Here is a 22,788-nt window from a genome sequence, read left to right as displayed (position 1 = left end):
ATGGCGGTGGCGGTGGCGGCGGAGTCGGGGCGGAGTCGGGGGCGGGTCTTGTTTACAGGCAGATCCTTGGATTGACAGCTGCGGCTGAGCTGGCTGCTTGGGGTCTTGGTGATGCAGAGCCCGAGAAAAGCCCCGAAGGATCCTGCTCTGTCTACGAGGGGCTGGATGCGATGACCTTTGGCGGGATCTGGGCCAGCTCTGCAGCTGTCAGTCGAGCGGGGGACGGTGGGGTGGGGGTGGGGGGCTACCAAGCAGAGAAATAAATACTAAGTAACCATGGGAGGCCGAGAGCCAGGCCTGATGCCTGCCTGGTGTGGGTGGGGTGGGGGGGTGGGCAGGAGTGGAAAGCCCCGCGAGTTACTTTATATGTTAAGAGGAAAGGCCAGAAGCCCCAGTCTTGGAATGCCAAACCGTGATCCTGACCAATTTCCTTATTTCCTTTGTCACCTTGTAAAGAAGGTGCTGCAGTCATTTTGTACTGCATTTTATTTTTGAGGAAAATGGGGCTCAGAGGATTTAGTGACTTCCCCAAGGCCATGTGGTTAGTGTCAAAAGAGATCATTTTGATTTTTCTTCAGCTCTTTGGAACATGCCTTCCTGCCTCTTCAGGAGAAAACTGTGTTGGCAGAGGGACTTGTCTAATTAGATAGAAATTTTAGTTGAGCTTCTGTAGGGGAAAATAGAGCTGGAGAGGAAAGCTTAATGCCCAGTTCACACAAGGAAAATAGTCTAAAGCAGCACCATTTTATTGTAGATTTATGGGGGAGGAGAAAGCAAAGGATGCTCTTAGCACAAGCTTGTGCTACTTCACATTCCAGTTCTCTTTACCTTGGAATTCAGTAAAGATTCTTCCCTTCTCTCAGCCTCTCTCTGGCTTCTGACATTTTTATGCACTTGCTATCAATCATTTTGTAGTGATTTATGTTCTATATCTACATCTGTAGCTTTAGAGCAGATATTCTTTTTTAACAGTAATGTTTTATTCTTATACCATTTTCACATAAATACAGCTTTTGACATTTGTTTTCTGACATTTTGAGTTCCACAGTCTCTCCCTCCTTCACCCTTTCCCCTCTCTGAGACAGTTGATTTGCTATTGGTTATACATGTGCTATCATACAAAACATATTTCCATATTTGTTATGTTGTGGGAAAAGACACATTTTTTTAAAACCTCCAGAACTCACTAAGAGTTAAGAATGATCTGCTTCCATCTGCATTCAGACACCATCATTTCTTTCTCTGGAGGTGAATAGCATTTTTCATCATAAGCCTTTTGGGATTGTCTTGGATCATTGTATTGCTGAGAATCGCTAAGTCATTCATAGTTGTTCATCTTGCATTATTGCTGTTGCTATTATAATGTTCTAGTTCTACTCGCTTTGTTCTGCATCTGTTCATGTGGGTCTTTTCAGGTTTTTCTGAAATCCTCCTGCTTATCATTTCTTATAACACAATAGTATTTCATTATGATCATGTGCCAAAACTTGCTCAGCCATTCTCTAATTGATGGACATTTCATCAGTTTCCAGTTCTTTGCTACCACAAAGAGAACTGCTATAAATTTACTTGTATAAACAGGTCCTTTTCCTTTTCTTAAAAAAATGTATATAGGATACAGACCTAGCAGTGGTATTGCTAGATCAAAAGGTTTTATAGCCCTTTGAGTATAACTTCAGATAGCTCTCCACAATGGTTCAGTCACAACTCCACCAATAGTGCATTAGTATCCTAGTTTTCCCACAAGCCCTCCAGAATTTGTCATTTTCCTTTTTTGTCATATTAGCTAATAGAATAGATATTCTTCATCTGGAGTCTGTGAATTTGTTGTGATGGTGGTGGTGTTTAGTATTTGGATTATTGTAGTTCCGTATAGTTGGTTTCCTTTTTAATCCTGCATATTTTATTTTGTGCATTTTAAAACATTCTGAAGAGGATTCCATAGACTTTACCTTATTGCTATCAGAGGTCTCCATGACTCCCTCAGAACTTAGAACTCTTATTCTAAAGCCTCCTGCTTCATTATGAGCCCTATGACATCTGAGATAGTCTTATTTGATGTTTGTACTTCCACCAGCTCCTTTCCTGACTTTGTCTTTAGTAGGCGTTTAATAAATGTTGATTGTCCTAAAACCCAAGGACAGTGTGGGGTATTTGCCTTGTAAACAAAGTCCCTTTATTTTTATTGATGAAATCTTGAGATTAATGAGGGGTAAAAGGAGTTTGCAGGTACCTAGCCTGCAGGACATTCATATACTATTTAATGGCCTCACTTGTGTCTTCAAAAGCCAAAGGGAGAGGATTTCAGATTGCGCTCTTGGGAAATCTCAAAAGAAACTGTTGGCACTGATTACTGCTCCAAAGCCTGAGATTGTTATCTCCTGGTTGGCAAATTCTGTTCAATAAAATCTTTACCCTGTTTTAAGTGCTGGAATTTTCAACCTAAATGAGCTTTGTTCAATATAAGCTATTATTCAAAACAAAAAGAGCTGGATGCTTAGTGAATTGTGTGTGGCATATGATTGATTATTTTCAGTGTTACTGGTATAAAAAATGAGATCTTTAGCTGGCTCAGATATCTAAATTATAATGCAGTTTTCCCTGTATGAACAGAAGCGATTGAAAGTATGCAGTTCTGTCTCAGAACATTTCTTGATACCCATTTGATAATAAAATGGGAGTGGAGGAATGATTTAGTATATTTATGCATAATGGAGCATTGATAAGGTAATGATGTTGATTTTCTGTTTTTTTCCTCAGAACTCCAGCCAATGATGAAATACAAGCCAAAAGACCACGATTAGGTACTAAATATTCATTTTCAATTCTCTGTTGTTGTTGTAGTAATAGTAGTAGTAGTAGAAGGAGGAGGAGGAAGAAAAAAGAGAGAAAAGAAGGGAGAGAAAGAATGAAAAGAAATTTGTTTGGGAGAAAATGTTGTAAGCTCTACCAAAAATTGAGTGTTGTGGAGTGTTTTAGGGGCTTAAGCCCTCTTCCAAATACTTCCCTCTGTGCCAGTTATGTATGCAAGCTAAGTTAAGTCTTCCAAGCTGTAAAGGCTTTCCAGTGCATGCCTGATTGAACAGTTAGGGATGCTCATCACCAGAAGCTGACTACCTGTTATTGGTTTGGTATCCCTTTGGCCATAGAAATTCATGTAGCCAGGCTACTTAATATGAAGAAGTGAGAGGTCTCTGTTGAAGAGAGCATCCATAATGTGTGTGAATCTTGAGTGTTGTTCCCCATTTCTCTGTCTCTGAGAGATCCTTACATTGAGCTGGAAAATATTTCATAAGCCTCTCCAAGACAGGCAGCATGGTATAGTGAATAGAGAAATGACCTTAGAGTCAACAAGATCTGGGTTCAGATCCCACTTCCGACATATGCTAGGTGTACGACCTTAGTGAAACCAAGTTGCCTAGGTGCCTCAGACAACTTGAAGACTAAAGTTGCCTGACAGTTGCTGGCCTTGGCAATAGCTGCTTCTTGGGAGTTCCTTATTTCAATAAAATCTCCTTGGCAGTAGCTGCTTCATTGGGAATTCCCTATTTCAATAAAATCAAAGTTCTAGATGGAAAAGCTTCACATGTTCACTTGGTGGATTGGTGCCCTCTGAGGTATAGGTATCTCTACTTCTGAGATTCATATCTTTTTCCTTTGCAGTGCTTGCCTATGTCTTTTTATCAGTCCTCATTAGAAGTCTATCTACATCATCAGCGGAGGCTTCTCAGACTCACCATTTCTACCCCCTCTTCTGAACTTACTTGCTTATTTTGAGGGAACCACTATTCTAGGGACCTGAGTTATCAGCTTCAGAACTATGGTCCCCTGAAGGGGACCTCCCCTTCCCTGCCCCTTCCCTTTATCTTGGCTGTTAGGCCTTGTTGAGTCTGACTTGGAATCTTTTGCATCCATTCCTTTATTTGTACTCACAGAACCACCACTGTGGTTCTCTCCTTGTTTCAGTAGAATCAAGGGTCAAGAGCCTGGAAAGAAGAGAAGAGGAGAGTAGAATAAGTGGATTCATCAGGTCAGGAAGGTGAAAGGAAGAGAACAGGGTTCAAGGGGTGATTGGACAGGGTTTGATTTCAAGGGGAGGCTGATTGGAGAAAGAAATGGTCATTGAGATTACATAGTAGTCTGCTTCACCTTTTTCCTTGGCATTCATGGTATTGTCATTGTGGTGTTTTTCTGGTTCTGTGGACTTGAAACAGCAGCAGTTCATCTTGGCCTTTTCTTGTTGCACAGTAATAGCTCATTACATTCGTTTGATTAACTGGGCCTTGGCCAGTAGACATTTGCTTTGCTTTCTAGTTCTTTACTATTGCAGAAAATTTAAAAGTTGCTTTAAATATTTGGGGTTGTATGGATCCTTTTAAAATCTATTCTTGACCTCCTTCTGGTATGTATGATCTCTGGGTCAAAGGGCGTGGACATTTCAGTGCCTTTTTTTTTTTTTAAACATAATCTTAAATTGGCTTCCAGGGTAGCTTCCTATTCAGTAGCTTCAGCAGCAGCATATTAGTGTGACTGGCTTTCTACGACTTCTCTATCTCTGACTCTTCCCATCTTTGATCTTTTGGACTAGTTTGCTGGATTGAGGCAATTTGATTTTGTGATTTGAAGCAATCTTTTGTATATTTGTTTGCAATTTCTTATAAATTGTTTGCAATGTTGAGAACTGTTTGTTAATATCCTTTGAACACTTACCTATTGGGGATTAACTCTTGGTCATTTGTGTGTGTGCAATTCCCCTGTCTTGGATTTTAGAACCTTTTCAGAAATATTTGGAGAATTTTTCTTTCCCATTTGACACCTTCCCTTCTTACCCTAGCCACATTAGTTTTATTCACAAAAAAGCTTTTCAATTTCATGTAATCTTACAGTTTTTGACCATCACTGCCTTTTTTAGTTAAGAGCTTTTCCTTCTTAGTTATGAAAGGCTACTCAGGCTGCTTCCCTTCTAATTTTTTTTTTAATGGTATGACCTCAGATATTCCAGTCGATATTTGGAGCTTATTGTAGTAGGTGGTATAAGATGGTGTCTAACCACTTTTTTATCATTGCATTGGGAAGAGTTTTTTTTTTTTTTTGAAACTGAGGGATGTAAAACTGTTTAACTCTGTACTTGGCATGCCCTCCTAGATTATAAGATTTAGTTGGGCAAATCAAGATATTTTCAGCATGCATTGACTGTAATACATAGGCAAGGTAGAGTAGAGGGGGGTAATGTTAGAGGAAAAGATGGATTGAGTAAAGGCACAAGAACTGGGTCAGTTTTATGGCTCAGTGGTTAGAGAGCCACGCCTAGAGATGAGAAGTTATGGGTTCAAATTTGGCCTTTGACACTTCCTAGTTGTGTGATCCCAAGCTAGACACTTCACCCAATTTGCTTAGCACCTACCACTTTTTTGCTTTGGAACCAATATTTAGTATTGATTCGAAGACAGAAGGTAAGGGTTAAAAAAAAAAAAGGCGCAAGCACTCCACTGTTTGGGGAGAATTTTCCCCCTTTGTATCTTTGGGTGGTGGAAGATCAGTCAGTCCAGGATCCATCAGGAGTGGGATGAGAGTAGAACCAATACAGACTGTGGTGTCATTTGGTCAGAGTCATAGGGCCTTCTTGCATGCTCCACTGGACCCAATCAGTGCTAAAACACACAGAATCTGTTCAGTGAAGCTATTGACTTTTTTTTTTTTAAACCCATACCATATCCACTGAGCCATCTAGCTGCCCCTGTTGTTGACCTTTGAGTGGACATTGTGTCAGAGCATAGTTGGAGGGAAGATACCCAGAGCAAGCTTTCACTAATGCCTTGTGACCTCATCTCTGTGGCAAGAGATTGTATTTGAAGGTTGGGGAGTGGTGAAGGGGTGGTGAATTATTTGTTAGTTTTTGCAGCAGTATTTGGTTTTCCAAAGCTGCTATTCTTTGATAAAGAAAACAGGAAACTAGCTGTTTCACTTGAAGAGGTTACTTTAAAATCACGTTTTTTAGTTTCTTTCCTAACTCTCCAGGAAAGTTGTTCATTCACTGAATCTTGGAAGACCCACCTAAAACGTGCCAGGTGCTGTTAGACACCACGAGTTTTGTCAGTTCTGGTTTTTGATCACAGGTCTAGATCTGGAGCTGGAAGGGACCTCAGAGGCCATTGAGGCCAACCCCCTCATTTAAAGAGGAGGAAACTGAGGCCCACAGAAGGGGAAGCAACCTACCCAAGGTCACCCAGGTAGTAAGTATCAGAGGTGGGTTTTGAATCTGGACCTCTGACTCTGACTGATTCTGGAGCCCCTTTGTCTTTCTGGCTCATGTAAGTACATCCACAAGCACTGTATAAGGACTGCGGCTGCCAGAGCTGAAGGGAACGCCTTTCTGAGAGAGGAGATCCTCTTGTCATAAAATGTTCATTTTGTGCTCCCTTGATTTGTAGATTGCTTGATTGACCAAGTCAAGAAGAGCATCTGGGATATCACCAGCTTCTTTGGTGCCCCGGCCCGCCTGAACCCCAGGCGCCCGGAGGCCAGTGACTGCAATGGCGCGCAGCCGGGGGATTCAACCGGAGAGGTCAGTGGAATAAAAGCCAGATATGGCTTGTTGTTGGTCCCTGACAGTTGTTATCTTCAGAATTATAAATTGCTTTTAAAATTTATGAGCTATGTAAACAGGATAACTGCTAATATTTTAAGTGAGGAAAAACTAATGTATATTAAGCATCTGTGATTCATATTTTACATTATTTTATGAGATTTAAAAAATGAAAATTTGTCTATTTTTGAAGATTGTTGTATTTTAGGCACTTGGGATGATTTTGATATGAGCAGTTTTGTTTTGTTTTTAAGGATGGATTCTCTTACCATAATGGTTCCTTTTTTGTTTTTAAGGAACTTCCCAAACATTCACCTCATAAACTGACAGATTCTGGATCTGAGAAAAATGAGTTTACATCGGGTGAGAAGAATATCAGATGATTGTTTTTTCTTTTTCTAATTTTCACTGTGTGAAAGAGAAACATTCTACCAGGTTGGAGTTGTGGTGGGGGAAAAAGAGGAACGAAACCAATGTTATGAACCTCAGGAATGTCTTTTCTCTTTTTTAGTTAGGCCTTCTATCGAAAGGGTCTGCTTGTCCATCACTCTGATTTGGCCACTTTATGCATCTCAGGGCCAAGGATGGGGACTGCAGCCTCTCATTCACTCCATGTCATTCTGGGGTCAGGGATGTCAAAGGCTAATGGTAGTTTCTGTCCTCTCCCCCAGGATATGGACTTATTTGGGGGGAGGTAAGATGAAAGGAAAGAAGGGTTGGACTTCAAAAAAAGCATCGGAATCAGGAATTTCTTTCCTAGAGTGAAGCAAACTGATTTGTGGCTTCTCTATTCATTCTGTTGGGCTTTGATGATGCCTGTGGCAGAGAATGTGGAGCTAGGCCTGTTTCAAGACCTTCGTGTACCCAGATTGGACTAGCCTTGTGCCAGTGATTTGGAGTTGTCCTTTATGTCTAATTGGTCAATTCTGATGACAGTTAGAATAATTCTCTTAGAATTGTTTAGTGTTCCAAGCATCCATCTGGTGACAACTCACTTCATGTTCCTTTTCAAGTAACCCAGGAAGAGAGTCCTTATGCTGAAAGGCTATTATTTCCACCAGGTCATTGAGGATTTTGAATCATGTTTTGGATGCTCTCTGCTCTAGAAGAGAGCTGTGGTTTCTAAGGGAACACTAACAAGGGTCCTCTTCGGGTGGGTTTATTCAGATATTTCCTAAAAGCTTATTGTTCAGTCAGAGAATAACTAGGTGCTATTGAATAACTCAGCTATTCTGAGGCTTTCTACTCACTTTGAATTTTAGATGGGGCCTTTCATATTTTCATCTTTGGAAAGGCAGAGGAAGTTTCTGGATACAGTAATTTAATTGAGAAAGCCAAAATATTTAGTTCTGCTTGTCATACAGAAACCAGTCAAACTCTGTGATTTCCCCTTCCAGTTACTAATATGCTTTTATTTGTAGATAAGAAAACGCCAAATGGAGCAAATGAAGATTCAAGTAAAGTAAAACAGGATCCCCCAAGCCAGGATATGCCTTCCTTTAGGTAACTGTCACCTAATGATAATTCTGCTTTTCTGTGGATAGAAATTTACCAGCTTAATAATATCTGCATATTTTGAAGTCCTCTGAAAATATTTTAGCTTTTTTGCTTGTTTTTTTTTTCCTGACTTTTTAAGGTGCCTAAAGTATATTATTGATATAGTCTTTTTAAAAATATTATCTTTTTTTCCTTTATTTATTTGTTTATTTATTTCTTAAAAACCCTTAACTTCTACCTTAGAATCAATACTATGCATTGGTTCTAAGGCAGAAGAGTGGTAAGAGCTAGGCAGTGGGGGTTAAGTGACTTGCCCAGAGTCACACAGCTAGGAAGTGTCTGAGGTAAAATTTGAACCCAGGACCTCTCATCTTTGGGTCTTACTCTCAATCCACTGAGCCACTCAGCTGCCCTCACTGATATAGTCTTTTAAAAAGACAGCAGAGGGGGATGCTAGGTGACTCAGTGGATTGAGAGCCAGGTCTAGAGATAGGAGGTCCTTGGTTAAAATCCAACCTGTGAGACTCTGGGCAGTTTACTTAACCTCCATTGCCTAACCATACTGTTCTTTTGCCTTGGAATCAATACACAGTATCGATTCCTAGACAGAAGGTAAGAGTTTTACAATTTAAGAGTAAAAAAAAAAAAAAAAAAAAAAAGACAGCAGACAAAAAATATCTTTACTTGCATCAGTCTTAGCAGGTAGATGAAAAACCAGGTGTTAGGGCTCATGTTTTAGGGATGGGAAAGTGACCTTCCCTTCTGGCCTGTTTGTATTATACCTCTAGTCCTGGGGAGTCTTGATTAAGCCTTCAGGAATAGATGTGTTTCTAAGAAAGAGGGCAGGCTGGATAATTTATAGCTTTTCCATATCCTTGAAAATTAGAAGTTACCCCTTATGGCTCTTTGCTAGCCATAGCAGGAAGTCCCCACAGGTTGTCTCTGAGTTATGATCAGGTTGAAACCTTAAACTAACTTTTTAATAAAAATAGATTCTGAGTGGTGTTGTTTTAAATAGTAACTAGGGTCCCAGGCTGTCCCCCAGAAGTCTTATCTGTATTTTAGCTGAAACATTTGTGATGTGATACTTATGTGAACACATCTGAGCCTTAAATTCTCTGAATCTCTCTGAACTTTGGGTCCAGTGGAATAGGGGGAAAAAAGTACTGGGTGCAGGTTCTCATGACTGGCCAGCTCACAGTAAAGAAATTGGGGTGCAGAGCTCCAGAGGCAAGGATATGGGAAGCTTTGGGATTGGAGAAAGTTATCAATGGTGAGAATTGAGTGGGGCATTCAGTGGGGTTATAGCAGGACTTGGAAAAATAGGAAGACCTTAATTGGAGCCACTCTCTGGCTGTGATCTGGACCTCTTCTTTTCTGAACTGGAATTCTTTGTGAAAATCTGCAAATTGGTGAGCTTTGATGATCATCTAAAGGGCCAGGAGGTCTGGTATCTTTAATGCAGAGACATTAGGTGTTTCAGTCTTGTTGATTGTTTTTGTTCTATCCAATAGTTTTCCTCGGAACCAGCAAGTTGGTAAGACAAGGATAAGTGGTCGTCATCATGTTAAGGCTCCCCCAGACAACCCTCTAGCCAAGAAGCAGGTTGCTCCAGAAAAGAGCCGTTTGGAGAAATCCCCTGCGGAAGCGGGCAGGGCTCTGAGGAGATCACGATGTACCGTGGAAGAGGCAAGTCCAGAGCAATCATTTTGGTTCTTCCTTTGTTGATGTTAGAGCACCAAGGGTCTCATCTCCTGGAAGTGAAACTAATGGCCTTCCTTGGACACCTGGACTCTTGTATCTTGTTCTGTTTGTATTTGGCAGGTATGGTTGTGTGGAGCCTATATAAGAGGGAGGAGGCAATTGATCCCCCTTTACTTTCCTCTTGACCAAGATACTTTTAATCGAAGCCATGTTTCCTTCCCATTGAGGAAATCACCTCCTGCCCAGTTGGAAGAGAGTCCCCCTTACCCTACCCTAGCCACAACCAGCAGGACATCTGCACCATGGCTGCTCCTTCTCTAGCTTTACTTCTTTGCAAGTCACAGAATCATTGGATTTTAGACCTGAGGAGGGGCCTTATAAATCTTCCAGTGACCCAGAGAGGGTCAGTGAATTGCCCAAGTATACCAAAGTAGGAAGTAATCTTCTGCCTTTAAATCAAGTTCTTTCCATTCCCTCCTGCTGCCTTCTCCTTAGTTTGATGACTTTTATCTGGAGATTTCTTATTCACTTACCCTGTTCTGTCAGTACCATACTCTTCATACTCAGGGACTTTCCCTCCATGCTATCCTGATTTCATCTCTAGGGATTTTCAGGTGAATGCTAGAGGCCTTCAGACACCTGTGGCATACAACACTCCAGGGACCTCCCCAAATACTCCACTTCTCCCACATCTGTCTGCCCATCATGCCTCAACACTCAGGTGGCTCCACATGTTGATGGCTAGTGCTCTCTTGCCAGTTCACCTCTTCATTCCCTTCATTCCTGCTTTATGATCTTTCTGGCCTTTGGGCCTCTGGGGATTTCAGCTCATTTCCTCATCTCTGGCCTGATTTGTATCTGTAGTTAAGCCTCATCTCTCTGGATGCCACCATGACCTCAGTAGCCACTGCTCCTTACCCTTTGGGCCTAGACAACAGGCCCTCAGCTCTGACAATTCTGGCCTGTGGACAGGGGAAGCAGAGTCTGTGGAAAGAGCAGCTTGACCTCATCACTGTAAATATGCAGTGTGTCATTTTAGTCTCCCCTTGATGCTGTGCAGAATAATCCTTTAAAGAGAAAAGAGAAAGAACTTGAGTAAAATTGCTCAGTAAAACTGTTGAAAGAAATCTGGTGTGGCATGCAGTCTTGGGTCTGCCTGCCTAAAGCATTGGGGAGCAGCATCTTTGGGGCCCTGCTGGGTCATTCTTTCAGAGCTTTCCCCTTGGATTGTTTTATTATGCTCCCATTCTGTTATATAGTTGTCGTTCTGGGCTCTCCTTCCTTTTGCACCTCAGTCTTCCCATGATTCTCTGGACTTTTCATTTCTTACAGCATTACAATCTCGGGCTAAGACCTGCTACCCAGTGGGTGGGCATCTATTGTATGTGGACCTGACCTCTTGGGAGCATAGCAAAGGAATCTTTTGAGTTGCTTAAGAGTACTTCTGATTTGTGTTTAACAAGTCCCTGTCATGTTCTTTAAAGTAGCTGTTCTCCAATACCTGTCACTTGCCTTCCTTCTTTCCTGTTTCAGAGGAAGGGTTGTCCTTACTCTCCTCTCTCTAAGGCCAACCTTCTGGCTATGTCTTTGCTTTACTAGAAGTTCTGCATATGTTGTTGTTCAGTTGGTTTCAGTCACATTTCACTCTTTGTTGACCCCATTGAGGGTTTTCTTGGCAGAGATACTTGGAGTGGTTTGCTGTTTCCTTCTCCAGCCCATTTTACACACAGAGAGTAAATGTCTGGGGCTGGATTTGAATTCAGATATTCCTGATTCTAGGCCCAAATCCCCCAGTTATGCATATGGGAGCACTTAATGAATATTTAATGATCTCACTGACAATCCTATCCACTTTCCCCTCTCCCAGTCTACTCTCTATGAGCCTCTTTTCATCACCTTTTGGTTCTATCAGTGCTTTCCATTGGAGTCTTAACTCCCTTTGACTACTTTCTAATTTCCTTTTAGCCCCTTTAGGAACCTTTACTTCCTTGCTGCTTGCTCTCAATTATAACTTTCATCACTCAACTCAGCTTGGCTTTTCCAAGGACCCTGTTGACCCTCTACTTCCTAAATTAAGTGGTATTTTTTCAGTCCCAACCCTTCTTGTCCTCTGTAGTTTTTGAGACTCTTTCTGTCCCCTCTTTCTGGATCCCCTTCTCTGTTGACCTGTGAGAGAGAACATACTCCTTTTTAAAAAATTTCTCCAGGTTATTTTTTTCTTGTGTTCTCATCTCCTTCCCAACCCTATAGTGGCGACCCCTGAGGTTTTCCCCCTGACCTGCTGTCCATCAGCAGTTTAATTTTCTACCATGGCATCACCCTGCACCAAGCTTGATGCCATTGACTCCCAGACTTCAATCTCCAGACTAGACTATTCATCTGAATCCAGCTGCCTCTGGGCTCCAACCACCTAGATGGGGAGAACTTTATCCTCATTCTCTTCCAAATCTAGTTCATTATGTTTCTCTAAAATCTGGTTCTTCCTTTCTTTTTTCAAGTTGTATCACAATTCACTTGTCAACATGTGTTAGTATTATCTCTTCCCTCACTTTTTATATTTTGGTCAATTCCGACTGTAAGGGTTAAAATGAAGGTTGGACTAAATGTATAAAATGTGGTCACTGAAATTATTACTCAAGTAAGAATGACTTTTTATGGTAGTTTTATTTACAAAAGGAGAGAGAGCGAAAGTAAAGGAAACGTGAAAGAGGATAGAGTGAGATATCTAACTTAACACACTAAGTATTTTGCTCCAGCCCCTGGCTCAACCCAGGCATGGCTAATTAGTCCTCAGCCAGAGGGCCCTCAGCCTCTAACCAAGAGCCCAGTGATGAATAAAGCAAGGGCTCTAGCCACGAAGCCTCTTCCAAGATGGAGGCCTCTCTGGAGGCTAGCCAGGAAAAGGTGTAAGCATTTTCACTCACCCACATGGTAGTCCTAAAGGAAAGGTCCAAAAGCTGCCTCACCAGTCTCAGGTCCATGAAGCAGATCCTTCACCAGCTTGCAACTCGAACTCCAACTGCAACTCAAATTCCAAAGAAGTCCCTCTCACAGGAAGTTGCAACTGCTTTTAAAGACTCTTCTTTGCATCACTTCCTGTGCATTCTTTCCACTTTATGTGGACCAACTGTAGCTTTAGCTTTGCTTTGGACTGCCCAGGGAGCAGTCAGTTTTTTCTGATTTGTCAACCACTTTAGCACACATGGGTCACGGACCTCTCCCACTTAAGGATAAAATGGGATATATATACCTCTGGTGATTAAATATAAAAATAGACAGGGGAGGGTTAATCCCATCTTCCCAATCCCCTCTATGATCCCTTGGGAGACTAGTCTCCCCAATTATTTGACATAATCATCTTGTACCCCCCAAAATCTTCTAACTACAGGTGCATACAACATTGCATCTTCTAAGAGGAAAATACAGTAGTTAGAGACAAGAGGGAAATAGAAGAGAGAGAAAGCAAAACCAATGTTTGCTAGGCACATTGACAAGAAGTCAATTAAGGGGCAGTTTTCTTTGGCATAAGAGTTTACATTCAGAATAACTGTATTCAAATCCCTTTCAGTTCAGTCAGTTGCACCCCAAAGTTCATTCTGGATCTTCTTCATGCAATGTAGGTTTCTATAGGCATCTTTTTCCAAACAGTTAATTTTCTGGATTCAAGGAGTTAGCAAGCTTCTTTCCCTCAAATTTTTCTCAAACAAAATTTTAAATTGTGGATTTTATGAACATACAGTCCCTCCTGAGGAGGATGTTGACCAATACCCAGATCAGCTCAGGATACATGGTTGAATTATGGGGTGTATAAATCAATTATCAAAAGAAAGTCAAAATCATAAAAAGAAGAAAAAGCAAATAGAAGAAAAATTAAACTTTGGGAGAAAGAAAAAAATTCAAAGTCAGAATCAAAATATCAAAAATCTATGTATATAAAAATTTCTGAGTAAACAAGAATAAATTCATAACAGGCCCTTGTATTAGGGTCTAATTAAAGTAATTTCTGTCCCACAAGTCTGTAGGACAAAATGCAGTAATATTGCACTTAACTCATTATCAGCCAGGACTACAGGAAGTTGCCATACTATAAGAGAGAAAAAGGGACTAGATCTTTGTGTAAAAGGGAAGTATGTTTCCCTGATCTGATTTTACCTTCATACTCAGAGATAGGGGAGCCAGGGTGATAGCCAAACTTCAGTACTTGTCCTAATGTGGTACAGGGAAGGCCTGCGTCTGATGTATGTCAAACTACCGCAACCTTGAACCTCAAACAAGTCCTTTGTCTTGGCCCAGAATCTCATCAGTCCCATTGGGATTGATTGGTCTCCTTGACCTTGTGCTTCTTGACACTGTATAATGGTTCTTGACACTGTATAATGTTCCCTTCTCTTGGATTCAGACCCAATCATTAATCACAGTCCCATAACATTTATCAATAAATGGCAGGTTTCCATAGTCTTAAAACTTTTGGTTATGCATTAATATTGGAGTAAATATATATTTTAAACTTATATTACTGCAAAATCAAAAAAAAAGATTTAATATTGCTTGTATTTCTCTCAACTGCTCCCTTTTCTTTCTTCCCATTGCTGCCTATCTCCAGGTTCAGACTTATTAGCAATTGCTTTGACCATTCTAGTATCTTCCTAACATATCTTCCTTATCCATTCTTTCTCCACTTCAATCCATCCTTCATGTGGCTTATATGAAATTCCTTTAGGTATGGATCTCATTAGATTAATTCTTCTGCTTCCCTCCATGTACCTCCAGGCTGTGGCCAAACTAGATTGCTACATGCCTTTCTTTGTGCCCACTATTATCTGTGTTGGAAATGTGCTTCCTCCCCTTCTTCATCTATTGAATTATCATTCATCTTTTCTAGTCCAATTTAAATGGCACCTCCCTGATATTTCCTGTCTGATTCCCCCACTCATTTGATAATGACTTTTCTCTTAATATATACCACTTTGCAACTCTCTAGAGCACTTAATCTCTTATTATTTTGATTCTAGTTTATTTGTCACACAAACTTCCCATCAGTCAATCCACACATAGTATATGACAGGTTCTGAGGATAAAAGGACACAGTATAAGACAGTTTCTACTTTCAAATTGTTTCTGTTTGAATGGGGAATGCATTAGGTCAGGGTCCATGTTTCTTTCTAATGTAGCTATTTCAGTCCCTAAAACAGTGGGTATTAAGCCTTATGTGGTATTTAATAAATGTAAATGTAAAGCTAGAACAAGGGACAGTCTTTAAATATGGTGCCCTTAAGGACCCTTGGACAATAATACCTTGGTTAATGGCCACATAGGGCCCAGAATGACTAGGGGTGCTGCTGCTTAGTGGGTACAGAATCTGGGTCCTCACCATGGATTCTTTGCATGTGGGCCAGCAATTTCCCTATTGGCTTTTGTCAGCATTTCCTTCCTTTTCCTAGGGTGTTCAGAGAGAGGAGAGAGAGAAGTATCAAAGGCTATTACAACGACTTAAAGAAGGATACCATGGAAACTGTCTCACTCCTGTCAATGCAAACCATCACAGGTAACAACAGCTATTGAGGTGGTTGAGGGTGCTTGTCTTTTTAAGAGAGTGACAGCCAGGAACTGCTGGGCAGGTGAATGGCTGGGGAAAGGCTGGTGGCTCTTCTGTTCGTGTGGCCATCCTGGGTCTCGTGACCATATCAGAGGGTGAATCCAGTATCCTTGTCCAGGTGTTTCTGGTGTCTCACTTCTCAAGGCTCTGCCACTTAGCTTATCTCTGTGACCAGGATTCTTTGCTTCCATTGGGATCCAGGATTTTTTTTTTTTTGATGTTTTGGTTGTTTATTCTCTGAGTGCCAGATCTAGAGTCAGGAAACTGGTCAGGGTTCTAGTCTTATGACCACTAGTTACGAAGCTATGTGACCATAGGCAGATTACATAGCCTTTCTGAGCCTAATGTTTCTTTATCTATAAAACAAGGATAATAATAGCCTTAGAACCAATTTTACGAGGTCATGCTAAGGATCAGGTGTTAATAATGTACGAAAAGTACTTTAGAAATGTGTGCTGGTGCTCCCTTTGTCATCACCTATAATAAAGTTGGAAAATAGTTTCTAATTATGGGTTGGTTACAATAAAGAATGCTAGGATAAGGAGTGACAGACAGGATTGTTAGAATTTTTTAAATTTCAAAACATTTTGGGATTTTGGTAGAATTTTTTAATTTCCCTAAGTGACAGAGAAGTGGAATTTATTGGAATATTGAGAAAAATCTAGCAGTTTCCCAGATTCTAGCTTACTTTCTTTTCCCTTTGTCTTCTTTTGCTAATTTTTCCTTCCTTCGGGGGTCAGTTAATAAGTATATATTAAATACCTACTATGTGCCAGGCACATAGGTGCTTGGGAAACAAACATAAAAAGGAGTCAAACTGGTCAGCATGTTTAAAGAAATCTGATGGCAGGCTATGGATGATAGACCTGCCAAGGATACTGAGAAATGGTGGTCAGAGATATAGGTTTACCAAGAGATAATAGTGTCATAAATCTCCTAGAGCAGTGATGGGCAAATGTTTTAAAGAGTGGACCAAAGGAAAGGAAATGCTTATCTGTTAGTCTGTTTCTAAGGCAACTCTTTCGAAGTTTCATTGTATTGTATCCTACTCGTTATATTCGTCAGATTAGGAATAATGTTGTGTGGCTGGATAGAATATTTCAGGGGACCACATCTGGCCCACAGGCCGTAGTTTGCCCATCACTGCCCTAGATGTTTCCTAGAAAGAGAGAGTGGCCAGTAGTGTCAGGTCAGTAAGGGTGAGAATTGAGAGAAGCTCATCAAATTTGGCCATTAAAAGAGATGATGATAATAAGTTTAGAGAGAATAATTTCAGTTAGGTGAAATCAAATTAGAAAAGTTTGTGGAGTGAATAGGTAGAGGGAAAGAGGAAGTTGTTAGAGCCTGAATGTGTAAGAGAGGAGGAATAGCATGAAGGGATGATAGGGGGAAATGAAGATTTCTTAAGAATGGGGAAGACCTGGGTTAAGCAGCAAGTACTAGAGCAGTAGGGAGGGAGTAAAAATAAATTAAGGGTCAGGGGACAGGAGCAACATTGGATGGGACAAGGGGAATTGGATCAAGCATCTAGGTAGAAGAGTTGGAATTAGAGAAAAGGGCCGGGCCACCTCTCATAAGAGATTGTAGTAAAGGAGAGGAGAATAGGGGATGAGGGCATTAGGCTCAGATGTAGAGTGAGTGAGGAATAGGGAGCTCAAAGTGAATGGCCTCTTTTCTCAAAAATGTATAGGACTGTCTGATGGGGGCAGGGAGGAGTTGAGAAAGAGAAGATTTGGACCATCTTTTATCGGGAGTGACATATAGAGTCAGTTTAGGGGGCAATGAGGTGGCTCAGTAGATTGAGAGCCAAGCTTAGAGACGGGAGGTCCTGGGTTCAAATTTGATCTCAGATAATTCCTAGATCTGTAATTCTAGGCAAGCCACTTAACCCCTGTTGCCTAGCCCTTACTGCTCTTCTGCCTTAGAACCAACATTTAGTGTTAATTCTAAGATAGATCTCCTATTTAGGAAGATTAAAAAGACTACCTTGCTTTAGTGAGGGCTTAGTCGAAATGATAAGGTAAAAATTTGTAGTGGACCCCGTCAGTATGGCTGCATGACTTCTAGCTCTGTTCAGCAGCACTAGAATGGGAATGAAGTAGATGGATGATGGGAGTAATTAATGGTTGGGTTTGCCAAAGCATAAGGAATTATAGGGCAGGTGGCAAAGGATATGAGAGCACAGGAGAGTGTTTGGAGCCTTTCAGAAAGGAGGACAGTGAAACCTGAGCAGAGATGATGTTGGTCTAGAGCCCTGGGGGTGAAGGGACTAGAAGAATATATCAGTATTGGAGAGGAAAATTGTTAGGCAGGGGTAGAAGGTCGGGAGATAAGAACAGTGGTCCTGGGGCTGGGAGTGACTGCCACCGGGATCTATATTGGGTACATAGGGTGACCCTGATTGCTAACAGCTAAGGGAGGGAGGGAGGTTCTGGGAGTAGCAGTGGGGTGTAGGCTGACTCCCCTTCTGGAGGAGTATGTCAGGAGAGTGCAGCCAGTCTTGGAAAGAGCCAGGAAGCCAGTGTCATTGGAGGGGTGCTAGAAGATAGAAGGGGTATAAGAGGAAGGGAATGTTGTTAATGATAAAAGGGAGAGATTCCAGGGATGGAGGGAAAAGTCAAGCTAAAGTAGACATGAGAGGGCTAGGACAGAGGTAGCTGGTGCCTCTATTGTTGGTGGAGAGGGGCAGGTCATGAAGCTTGTAGACCAGCTGGTTCAACTAGTCCAGATAAGATAAAAGGCTACTCAGCTTTAGATTGAAGAGGAAAAGCTGTATGGATATAGACGGTTATTATTTTATTTTTTAATTTTTTTTTTACTTTTTTTTTTTCAAACCCTTAACTTCTGTGTATTGGCTCCTTGATGGAAGAGTGGTGAGGGTGGGCGATGGGGGCCAAGTGACTTGCCCAAGGTCACACAGCTGGGAAGTGTCTGAGGCCGGATTTGAAGCTAGGACTTCCCGTCTCTAGGCCTGACTCTCAGTCCACTGAGCTACCCAGCTGCCCCCAGAGGGTTATTATTAAAGGATGCACTCATTCCTGACTGGTCTGATGATACTTTCCCTGAGGGAAGCATGAATATGGAAATGACAGTTTTCAGCAAATAGGAGGGAATGGGCTCTCTGGAAAACTAGGTACCAGCAGGCAGCCACACATTTAAATTGAAGCTTGGGGATCCTCTTCATTTTTGTTTTCCCCTTTCTGCAGTCATTTCTATTTTTTAGTTCTGAGAATTGAGGATAAGAATGAGTATATAACCCCTAAAGTTCTATCCTAAGAATTTGTCGCTTTCCTCCAAGGAGAAGGGGGCAAAGTGAGGGAGGGAGAGAAAGGGCATTTTTGTCTATCCTGGTGATGACACAGGCAAGCAATCCTTCTTTCTCTTGACCTTTTTTCTCATCCAGCAAGAGAAATAGAAATTTTAGAAGCTTCCTAACCTTTAAGATACAGAGAGGTGAAAGCTGGGGCCCAGAGGGTTAGTTCTTAGATAAAAGCACTGTTTCAGGGCAGTTTTTAGAGATGAGTTTGGGGTGATGAAGCTTTGGCCTGGGTTCCTTAGATGTTGTTGCAGGGCTTAGGTGTGAGTTGAGAATTGACATTGGGCTTGACTCTTCCCAGAGGCCTTTGGATGTGAAATGTCATGTGCAAAAATGTCCAATTTCATTGGAAATTTTGGTAAATTCAGTTATTTTCATATGAGAATTATACTTGTGACTTGTATAACCAGCAGAATTGTTTTCTTGAGCTCCAATTGTATTCTTTTAGTTTCCTGTAGTCTAATCAGAAAGTTGGAGAGTGGCATAGATATTTTATAAATTTTCACAACTTGTTCTCTTGGGAAAAGAATAAGCTTAATGGGTTATTGAATTTGTTAGGTTAAAAAAGCTGATTAACAAGAATGGCTTTGATATCCAGCACACTCAGTCTAAATTTTTCAACCATCTCTCTCTCTAAAATGTTTTAAGTTTTTCATGGTATAATTTTTAATTTCTCCTCTCACTGAACCCTATCTATTAAATTTTTAGATTGAGTTTTTTTTTTTAAACCTTTTACTTCTGTCTTAGAATCACTACTAAGTATCAGTTCCAAGGCAGAAGAGTGGTAAGGCCTAGATGATGGGGGTTAAGTGACTTACCCAGGATCACACAACTAGAAAATGTCTTGAGGTCTAATTTGAACCCAGGACCTCCCCTCTCTAGACCTGGCTCTCAGACCACCGAGCCTCTTAGCTGCCCCCTTCCATGACTTTTTTTTTTTTTTAAATTTTAAACCCTTAACTTCTGTGTATTGACTTATAGGTGGAAGAGTGGTAAGGGTAGGCAATGGGGGTCAAGTGACTTGGCCAGGGTCACACAGCTGGGAAGTGTCTGAGGCCGGATTTGAACCCAGGACCTCCCCTCTCTAGGCCTGGCTCTCAATCCACTGAGCTACCCAGCTGCCCCCTTCCATGACGTTTTAATGTTGCCAGGTTTTATAGTTATATCAAACTAAGAGATTGACTTTGCTAAATGGTCACTCATTATCAAAACTGAGACTCAAAATTGGTCTTTATGTTGGCCACACAGTGCTGCGCCATTAGCCTGGACTGTGTGGCTTCCCTCTGAACCTTTTTTTAATATCCCTTGGTTATTTGGTATTGCCTCTGTAGAGAAATTTACTGAGTAGGAAGTGAATGAGTGTGATGGCTCTTTTGTTTCTAATTTTCTGAAATTTTGCTGTTCCCAAGTTCTCAACGAGGTCATGCGGAAGCACTAAGGAATGGCGGCTGGGGGGAAGAACAGCACCATGGAATGAGAGCAGGTCAGCTTGTTCCAAAGCAATGTGAGTTCTCATATGTAGCCCAGCTTTCTAATCTTCTACTTCATTCATGTTAAGAGTTCCCATCTCATATTTCAGTCAGCCTCCATTTGAAAAATCATGTATTAGAAAAAGAAAAAGGAAAATTCTCTATTGTGAGGGGCAAAGGACTGTTTTGAAACATGAAGGTATTTAGAAAAAGGTGATGGGGGCCCCCAAGGTGGCTCTTTGTTGTCATCCCTCACATGTGTAGATGCAGCCTTTACCTTTCACCACCTGGCAGCTCTGAATACATGGAATCGGTTCCCAGGGAAGATCATGGTGGTTAAAGAATGAAGGCCTTTATTCATTAGAAACCTTGTTTTGTGAGAAAATTGACTAATGTAATTTGACGTTTTGGTCTCAGCCTTTCCTGAGAGCCAGCAGCTTGATACTTTGGCAGCTTTCTGAACTGAAAGGAGAGAGAGAGGCAGAAAGAGGGGGCAGAGAGTGAGTGAGTGTGAGCGTGTGTGAATGTGTACACACATGAGCATGGCTGTGTGTGTATTTCAGTTTTGATCAGGTTTAATCTTTGCCTCCTCATTGTTCCTTACAGACAGAGTTACTGAAAAGTGGGGACCTGTTCGTGTTATGAGAAACGAGAAGAGGTAACTACCCGATGGTTTCTGGGCATTTTAAAGAAATGTTTTTTCTAGTGCTTCAATTTAAGAATGGGACATTTCTGGAAATATCACGGCTTCTCAGGTAGAAGATTAAAGATCTCTTTGGGCATCTTTTGAGGTATCGTGATGTTTTTGCAGAAAGTCTAAGCTCATTACTCAGTGTCACAGTTTGAACAGTGTCACTGAACTCTCTGTGTCTTTGGTCACCTCTACTCCTGTGCTGGGCCCTTCCTTTGTTTGGGATTGTGGGAACATCTTGTCATCCCCTAATACAGGTCTGCATAGCCATACCTCAGCCATTTGTCCAGGCCTAGCTCCTCCAGGAGGCTTTCCTCTGGACTGCTAGGGCACATTGTTTATACTTCTCTGGTGGCATTGATCCATTCTGCCTGACAGCCACTTTTTTGAGGGAGCCTTTCCTGTTCTCTTTCCTCTCTAACCTCACAAAGTGATGTTCTGATCCTCTTGTATTTATTCCAGTGGCTATGTGAGTGCATAAGGGTGGCCACTGCCTTCTGCAGGCCTTCCTGGGTACAGCTTTGAAGGCTGCTTCTTGATTTTTCATTTTGGGGATCCCTAGGCTCTCTGTCCTGCATTCTCCCTATGAGACTGACCACCCTCCTTTTTCAGTCATATATAAATATAGATCTATTTATTTTTTCCTCTTAACCCTTACTTTCTGTTAGAGTAACAGAGGAGTAAGGTCTAGGCAATGGGGGTCAAGTGGCTTTTCTAGTCATATAGTTGGGGTATATCTGAGGCTGGATTTGAACCCAAGTCCTCCTGTTTCCATGCCTGGCTCTCTATCCAATGAGCTACCACTTGAAATGCCACTTTTAATGTGTCAGTGATCGTGACATGCAGCAGCCTTTTTACATCCATATTCTGTCTTTCCATTGTCCTTTTGGTCAGCTGCAATTTTTCTCCTGAGACTGTGGTATTTCATCTTTGTAGCTCTATGGTACCACTGAGAGTATATTGTTAGTCATATATGATGGATTTAATACTAAGGATGGATTTTCATTTTCCAAACCTAACCCCCTTTCTTCTTCTGGCCTAGGCTAATGCCCTCTCTGCAGGGCCCAAGGTATGTGCTAGCTTATTGGACTTGCAACCCATTTGCCTATAGAATCTCCATAAGATGCATCCTTTAGCTACTTGTCTTTTTTCCTCTGGGGATTTTGAGACTCATCTCTTGACTGACTGTGAGTCTCCCTGAGGAGGCCTTGTAGTGAGTGTTCTGGGACCCAGTGATTCCATGTCACTCACAAACAGGAACCTAGAGAGGGCTGTACCATGGATGCCCAGGCCCCCTTCTTAAAGTTAGACTTGGCTCATGTTAGACTTCCTTTAGTGTTTTGCTATTTTATTTCTTACTTGGTGTTAATACTCTGAATTTTAAATGTTCTGTAAGGCAGGACTTGGGCTTTTTGCTTGTTTCTCTTTTATGATGGGGAAAGTCCAACTCTGTCTGGTGAAAAGCCCAGGTTCTAGAAGGCAGGGCAGGTTCTGCTTCTTATCTGGAATGGTTTCAACTTCTGGCCCAAAAGCAACTTCTTTGCTCATCATCAGATAACCAGTCTAGCTAAGTCTGGAGAGGCTTGGCAAAAGTGAGGCTAAAGAGTGATGGGGCTTTTGGTTACAGTACTTTTTTTTTTTTTTTTTTTTTAACCCTTACCTTCCATCTTAGAATCAGTACTATATATTGGTTCTAAGGCAGAAGAATGGTAAGAGCTAGGCAATGAGGCAGTGGGGGTTAAGTGACTTGCCCAGGGTCACACACAGCTAGGAAGTGCAGATTTGAACCCAGGACCTCCCATCTCTGGGCCTAGCTCTCAATCCACTGAGCCACCTAGCTTCTTAAATTGAGTTCACCAAATCATTAGTTTTACTCTGAATTGCTGAAAGGGGAACCTGTACCAATATCATAGACCCTTGAAGTCAGTG

General features: G+C 41.5%; 1 protein-coding gene across 1 annotated transcript in view; it reads left to right on the top strand.

The window, feature by feature from the left end:
• The first annotated feature begins 6,444 nt into the window (after positions 1-6,444).
• SENP2 (SUMO specific peptidase 2) overlaps positions 6,445-22,788 on the top strand; it is a 34,774-nt gene continuing 18,430 nt past the window's right edge. Inside the window, exons 1-7 of the mRNA XM_044673190.1 lie at positions 6,445-6,565; positions 6,883-6,949; positions 8,008-8,089; positions 9,598-9,772; positions 15,229-15,332; positions 20,109-20,203; positions 20,775-20,826. Of these exons, the coding sequence (XP_044529125.1) occupies positions 8,076-8,089; positions 9,598-9,772; positions 15,229-15,332; positions 20,109-20,203; positions 20,775-20,826 (440 nt within the window). The 5' untranslated portion in view covers positions 6,445-6,565; positions 6,883-6,949; positions 8,008-8,075. The remainder of the gene's footprint in view (positions 6,566-6,882; positions 6,950-8,007; positions 8,090-9,597; positions 9,773-15,228; positions 15,333-20,108; positions 20,204-20,774; positions 20,827-22,788) is intronic.

This window comes from Gracilinanus agilis, chromosome 4, assembly GCF_016433145.1.
Source record: "Gracilinanus agilis isolate LMUSP501 chromosome 4, AgileGrace, whole genome shotgun sequence".
Taxonomy (NCBI): Eukaryota; Metazoa; Chordata; class Mammalia; order Didelphimorphia; family Didelphidae; genus Gracilinanus; species Gracilinanus agilis.
Note: the sequence above shows the minus strand (reverse complement) of the source record. Positions and strands in the feature narration are given on the sequence as shown.